The 7,500-nt window shown below is 38.3% G+C and overlaps 1 protein-coding gene across 4 annotated transcripts in view; it reads left to right on the top strand.

The window, feature by feature from the left end:
• LOC144972260 (uncharacterized) overlaps positions 1–7,500 on the top strand; it is a 47,178-nt gene that overhangs the window by 2,805 nt on the left and 36,873 nt on the right. For all 4 annotated transcript variants that reach the window (XM_078913310.1, XM_078913312.1, XM_078913311.1 and 1 more), the window contains exons 3-4: positions 169–274; positions 2,073–2,194. In XM_078913310.1, coding sequence (XP_078769436.1) covers positions 169–274; positions 2,073–2,194 — 228 coding nt within the window. The remainder of the gene's footprint in view (positions 1–168; positions 275–2,072; positions 2,195–7,500) is intronic.

The following is a 7,500-nucleotide window of genomic DNA, read 5'->3' as shown; positions in this document are numbered from 1 at the left end:
TCCAAGGACGCAATTATGCGCCGAGCTAGGCTCGAACCCAAGACCTTCTGATCCGAAAGCGAGTGTCATACCACATAGCCGCACAATATACCTTCAAATTTCTATTACTATCATCCACGTTTGCCTGCTGCCTAAACTGTCCCAATATTATAATTATATCTCCAACAGGCGTCCAGCCCATAACAGGTTGTACCTTCAAAGACTTCATGACCTGTAACCATCCCATGACTTCCTTGTCAGAGAGTGATTTGGGAAATCTTAACATCGTGTGCGAGTAAGTCCTTTTACTCAACTTTTTTTTTTGGACATGGAACCCCCCCCCCCCCCCCCAAAAAAAAAAAAAACAAAAGAATAAAAAACAAACAAAAAACACAAAAAACCAAAAACAACAAAACAACAAAAAACAAAAAAAAAACAAAAAAAAAAAACAAAAGCAAAAACAAAAAACAAAAAAAAAACAAAATAACAAAACAAAACAAAATAACAAAAAAAAACCCACAAAAAACAAACGAACAAACAAACAAAAAACATTACCGAAGAAACAAAAACAAAAACAACCCAACCCGAAAACAAACCTAAGTTTTAATATCGGGCAATATCAACTATACGTGCTCAAAGCGCTTTAGAAAGGGTCCCTGACCAACAGCAAAACGTAACATATATATATATATATATATATATATATATATATAAATATTCATATATATATATATATATATATATATATATATATATATATATATATATATATATATATATATATATATATTTAGAACGAGACATGATGCCTGTTAGGCGACATTACATTTTTTTCCCGACAGAAACATCGATATTATCGGCCAAGTACTCATTTTACACCTGAGAACGGTGACATAATATCAGTAAAGAGCCTTTTCCAAGGACTCCATTATGAGCAGATCGAGGCTCGAACCTAGGACCTTCTGGCCCGAAAGCGAGGGTCATACCACAAGACCCACACCGGGTAAAATCGGGAAAGTCCGATTATATTACATTATTATCACAACAATAAACTTCATGGGTAACCAACTTATGTATAGATAGTGTGCGCTTGGCTAAGAAGCTCACTACATTGCCATCCGGAAGTATAACGGACCAACACACAAAACTATCTGTAACCTTGAACGTTTATAGTCTGGTTAATACAATTTAGTGAGAATTACTCATAAACGTGGGTGGCAAAAAAACAATAACAAAGATCAGAGTGACGTCATCTTCATTCTAATTCTATCTATAAGATGTAAATTGAGTACACTATTTATTCTATTGCACACTACACTTTTGGTGCAATAATACTTCTTGCGAAAAAGAGCGCGGTCATTATAAAAAGTAAAAATAAAGTAGTCCTTCCATTGACCCGTGGAGCCGGGGTTTATCCCGGTTTATTTAGCGCGAAACGGACAATAGTAATTGTTTGTTACCCTTTACACAGGACGCTAGTCTATCGCAAAGTGCACCATCATAAGAATGTTTAAAAAAAAAACGAAAAACAAAGAAACAAACGAAATAACCCAAAACAAAACAAACAAACAAAAACAAAAAACAAAAAACAAAAAGAAAAACAAACAAATAAAAAAATAAAAAACAACAACAAAAAACAAAACAAAACCGTCAAGACAAAACACTTTACCGTAATGATAAAGATCTGAAGAAAGTGTGTATAAAACAGTACCAGTCAAAGCCAGAAAGAAAACCAATTGACAACGTCAGAAATAAAAACACTGGCACTGTTAGTGGCCTTCGTAAACTCATGGCAACTGTTTCCATCCCAGCCAGGGTATACGGTCAGGGCCAGGACAAAACCAAGTAATCTCATTCCAAGACAAGGACTGAAAGCAATTGGAAAACAGGTATAGGGGATAGAAGACACAGTAAGTCAGTAAGTGCCTCCCTTTCCACTATGGGAGGTCGGGAATAATGTAAACCAATCTGATAATATTGTTATGAGGCGATTGTTCACAAAATACTTTTTGATAAGATTGATCACATTTTCTAAGTACCGTTAAGTCTGATCATTTCTGTGCTTTGTTTCTTTTCTTTTTCTTTTGTGCCAGGAAAGCCACCGAGGCATCGGAGTGTTTTCAGAACATTGACCTTGACCTTTGTCCAGGAATGCTGAAGTCCAGGGTGGAAAATATTCAATCCAAGTTAGAAGAAAACCTAGCCATGTGTTCATGTAAGTTTAGGCAATTGCCGACGTGTACATAAATGCAGGTCTGACATCCGAATCCATTAATGGGTCTATTTCAACATTGTTCCAATGGACAATACTTTGCGTCATTCTTTGAGATTTCCATTCCAACAAGTATGAGCCCATAAGACATTGGATTATCAGACCTGCAAATAAGTGCACGTCGGTTATCGCCCATTGACTTTAGACCTTTATTAATTTTGACTAGACATGTTACGGGTGTTATAATATAGAGATTTCAAGAAAACTGCATTGTCAAAAGATAACAGACAAATGCGGCCCCTAACATAAGGCGGACCCACAGAAGTCTCAGGGCTCTGTGGTGAGCCAAGATAGAGAGAAGGAGAGAAAGATAGAGAGACAGAAAATGAGTAGATTTGAAGGCTCAACTTCATAGTGAGCACACCAAGGTATATTGTAGTAGATCGGACGAACATGGTATTTAATATCACGAAAGGAATAACTCAACAGTTATCAAATCATTGAACATTTCTTACGAAACGATACATACATTACCAGCACGACATACATACAGCTATTTAAACACAAGATGACATTTTAAAATCTCTTGCAGCCAGTCAGCTCCTTCGTTCCACACACGTCCACACGCTCACTCGACAGGACAAGAAATTGAGCTTTTTATATCGCGTAATATCCACTAAACATGTGTTCAAAGCGCTTTACAAGGGGTCCCTTGCCAACAGCAACATTTAACATTTAGGACGGGGCATGACGCCTGATAGGCGAAGTTACAATTTATTCGGAGAGAGACAACGCTGTTAACGGCCAGGTACTCATTTTACACCTGAGTACGGTGAAAGAATGTGAGCTAATAGCCTTCTCCAATGACTCAAACTATGCGCCGAGCGAGGCTCGAACCAAGGAACTTCCAATCCGAAAGCGAGTGTCATACCACGAGACCACATAACTGGTCTAAAATCAACCCATATACATATAAATAAACGTGCTCAAAACTTTACAACGGGTCTCTAGCCAACAGCAACACGTAACATATAGGACGAGACATGACGCCTGCAAGGCGATATTACAATTTTTTAGGACAGAGATAACGCTGTTAACAGCCAGCCAGGCTCATTTTACACCTGCGTACGAAGAGAGAATGTGAGTAAAGAGCCGTTTCCAAGGACTCAACTATGCGCCGCTTGGGACTCGAACCCAGGACCTTCCGACCCGAAGGCGAGTGTCATACCACTAGACCGCGAAGCCGCACAAATAAATAATTGTCAGACCACGGGAGATAATAACATATTATGTTCTGGACAAAACTTGTTAATGGAGCTTTTAAATGTTATTGTAAAATCGCTTTATCCCTATAAAAATGGCTATGACATACTCGTTGTTTTAATACAATGGAGCAGGTACCGCCCCCTAGCGTCAAATTCAAAGGGAGATGATTTTGCTAAATTTTTTGTGTATTTAAATCTAGTCACATCTAACTGGAGTGCTGACAAAAACATCAGCCTGAAATGAGAGAGAGAGGGAGGGAGTGATACTGGAGGATAAGATGGAGGAAAGAGAAGAAAAGAAGAAGGAGAACAACAAGAAGGAGGAGGAGGAGGAGGAGGATTAGGAGGAGGAAGAGGAGGAGGAGGAGGATTAGGAGGAGGAAGAGGAGGAGGAGGAGAAGGAGAAGGAGCAATGAATTAGAGTGAGAGGTCTATTTACGTCGTTCACAAGGCTAACTTTGATCACAAAAACATCAACTAGAAAGGAGTGAGGGGGTGGTAGAATTGAGTAGAAGGAAGAGGAGGAGGAGGAGGAGAAGGAGGAGAGATGAAGTAGAGCAAGAGCTCTATTTACATCGTTTATAGGGCTAACTTTGATTCACAAAAACATCAACTAGAAAGGAGAGAGGGGGTGGTAGAATTGAGTAGAAGGAAGAAGAGGAAGATGAGGGAGAAGAAGGATGAAGAGGAGGAGAAGGAGGAAGAAGAGGAGAAGGAGGAGAAGGAAGAAGAGAAGAAGGAGGAAGAGAGGGAGGTGGATGACAAGGATGCTGATGAGGTCTTTATTAACACCACTGCCAGAGAGGAGAGTTGGAGAAGTGGACGTAATTTGGACAATGCGCAAAGCTCGTATGTAGACTTCGTATGAAGAGTTTTGATCTGCCGATAGTAAAAATCGAGACTTCAGAGGTTTGAACCTCCGACCATCGAATTAGTATTTTCTATCATTTTTATCATAAAGTCACATTCTAGGGTTCAATTCATCCCGACATGATACAGTTTTGAAACGATGGGTCACATCTAGTTTTAAAATTTCTCAAACCCATTTCATTTATGGATTTCAAAACTTTTGACTTTATTCTGCCGTGCTCTGGGAAAACTCATATTTTAAAATTTGGCCAGAAAACTCGTCCTTCAAATATCGATCGATTAAAATGACCCCCTTTTGGCAAAATACTCTCAAACGTCCCAAAGTCCTAGGTTTGAGAGTTATTTGCCAAGAGGAGGTCATTTAAATCGATGGATATTTGAAGGACGAGTTTTCTGGCCAAATTTTAAAATATGTTTTTTTTTCCCCAGAGTACGGCAGAATTGGGGGTTATCCGTAGCCATATTAAATACTAGCCTATCACGCTAAATAATAAACCCCGACACAGAACCTGGCCATCATTCACAATTTCAACACAAAATCTTGAGAAACAAAATGCATGGCATTGTCAGGTGTCGCGATGCAATTCCTCCATCAGTGATTCAAATATTGTAATAGATACAAATACAAAAACAAAACAAAGAAAAAAACTCACAAAAGACCCAAACAAAACAAAACAACCCCCCCCCCCCCCCAAATAAAATAAAATAAAACCTAAACAAAATCTAACAAAACTGCTGATTGCGTCAGGTGGTTATGGGATTATCTCGACGTGCACTTATTTGCAGGTCTGATAACCCAATTCATTATGGGCTCATTGTTGTAATGGATATCACAACAAATGACGCAAAATATTGTCCATTACAACAATGTTAAACCAGGCCTATAAGTGGGTTAGGACGTCAGACCTGCATATGTGTACACGTTGGCTTATCTTAATCGATTGATATTTGAAGTAAATATTTTCTGGCCAAAATATTTACCAGTTTCCTCCATTCCCTAAAATCAATCGTTCACACACACACACACACACACACACACACAAACACACCCCCCCCCCCCACACACACACAACTATATAATAAATAAAATTACGCCTTACGCCACGAGACCATTATATAGTCATCATCTAGGCATTCCATGAAGGAATAATATATGGAGAATCCATCGACAAGCCGTCTGGTGTCAACAGGAATTAATCACCCATGTTGTCCAAAGTGAGCAAATTGGGGGTTAATAATCTTGCTAAAGGGGAAAAAAAAAAACAACCGAAAGTGTCCAAAGCGTGGCTCGAACCCGGGGCTTTCAGGTCACAGTGCAAAGTTTTAACCACTCTGCATCTTCGCCGCTATGTGTAATCCTTAACAGATTATATAGTCTGTTAGAGAGAGACAGCCTTTGGTGAGAACTAATCACCCAACAGGTAGTCTAAAAACAATAAGAAAGAGCCCAATGACGTCAGATTCATTCAATCTATACAGACACAATCTTGTTGACACCCCATAGTTTTGAGTGGCATGAAGAATTACCCTCATTCTCCCATAATTATGTTATACTTGATGTATTTAAGACGATGAGATTACGTTTGTCCGCAAGTCACCTATGGCCATACACTATAATTAGGCGGCAGTCGTGTGTAACGGTTCTTTTATTTCAGATGTGTTTCTCTCTCTCTCTCTCTCTCTCTCTCTCTCTCTCTCTCTCTCTCTCTCTCTCTCTCTCTCTCTCCCTGCTTGCCCCCCTCTTTCTCTCTCTCTGTCTATCTATCTATCTATTAATCTTCAATCTAATATCTATCCGGTTGATGAATGCTTTTATAAACAGTAATATCCACCAAATTAATGTTTTCAAAGCGCTTTACAAAAGGTATGCCGGACTTAATTTGACGTCAATAAATCGCTGTGTTGATTTCCATATTGAATAGCGAAAAAAAAACCCCACCAACGAAGTAATGAGTTGTCAGCTTCAATTTATTAGACGAAGACAGAGATACTGTGGACGTTTCGGGTTTCTCCTTTAACAACAAAACACGATGAATGAAACAATAAGGATGAATGAGATATGTGTGAATGGCGTAGTTAAGGTGAATAATCATCATTGTTTTTGTTTATTTAACTCTGGCATTCACACATATTATCTCATTCGTCCTTAGCGTTTTATTCATCTTATTTTGTTGATAAAGGGGAAACCCGAAACGTCCACAGTATATGTTTTCGTTTAATAAATTGAAGTTAACATTTCAAAACTTATGGCTGTTTTTACCTCCGAGCTTCAAGCAGCAACATTTACACGACACTATGATGAGACATGCCGCAAGAGGAGTGTCATCTCCTTTGAGCAATTATTTCCCAACCCTTTGATCGCACCGGGGCGAGGGGCAAGAGGGCGTTTGAGAATGTTGTTATCATAGGGTATTGAATGGTTAGGAAGGGGAGGTAAAGGAGGCGTTAAGTGTTAACAGTTTATTTCCCTTTGATCAAATCGTTCCAATCGTATTTTGGTATTGACTAGATCGTTTAAACAATAAATACAAACCCAAAACAAATTCACAAAATAACCCCCAAAAAATCAACAAAAAACAAAACAATACTCCTCCCCTCCCCCGAAAAAACAAAAAAAACAAAAGCAAATCAAGACAAAACAACCCCCCCCCCCCCCCCCCCACCAAATAAAAAACCCAGTACCTCCCCTCAAAAAAAAAAAGAAAAAACAAATAACAAAACCAAAACCAAAACCAAAACAAATACAAAAAATAAACAATAAAAAAAAACAAAAAAAAAAAAAACAAAAAAAAAAACAAAACAAAACAATAAAACAACTCCAATCCAAAACACAACAAACTCAAATAATAGAATTCAATATCGTGTTAAGGAGTAGAGACAAAATTAAATATATATTAAACGCAATGAATAAACAAAAAGGAAAGATCTAAATTATGTATCATATTTGAGTATGAGTGGAATTTTTGATTTACATACTTTTAACGGTCCGTGGTTCTTGAGGGTTTTTTTTTATCTAGCGCAATATCCACTAAACATGCCCAAAGCATTTTACAAGGGGTCCCTAGCCAACAGCAGCATTTAACATGCCTCTTAGGCGATATTACATTTTTTTCTGGGGGGACAGAGATAACGCTGTTAACGACAGGTACTCGTTTTACACCCTGAACACGATGA

The sequence above is a fragment of the Berghia stephanieae genome, chromosome 5, assembly GCF_034508935.2.
Source record: "Berghia stephanieae isolate SIO BIC M18660-M18661 chromosome 5, UCSD_Bste_1.3, whole genome shotgun sequence".
NCBI lineage: Eukaryota > Metazoa > Mollusca > Gastropoda > Nudibranchia > Aeolidiidae > Berghia > Berghia stephanieae.
Note: the sequence above shows the minus strand (reverse complement) of the source record. Positions and strands in the feature narration are given on the sequence as shown.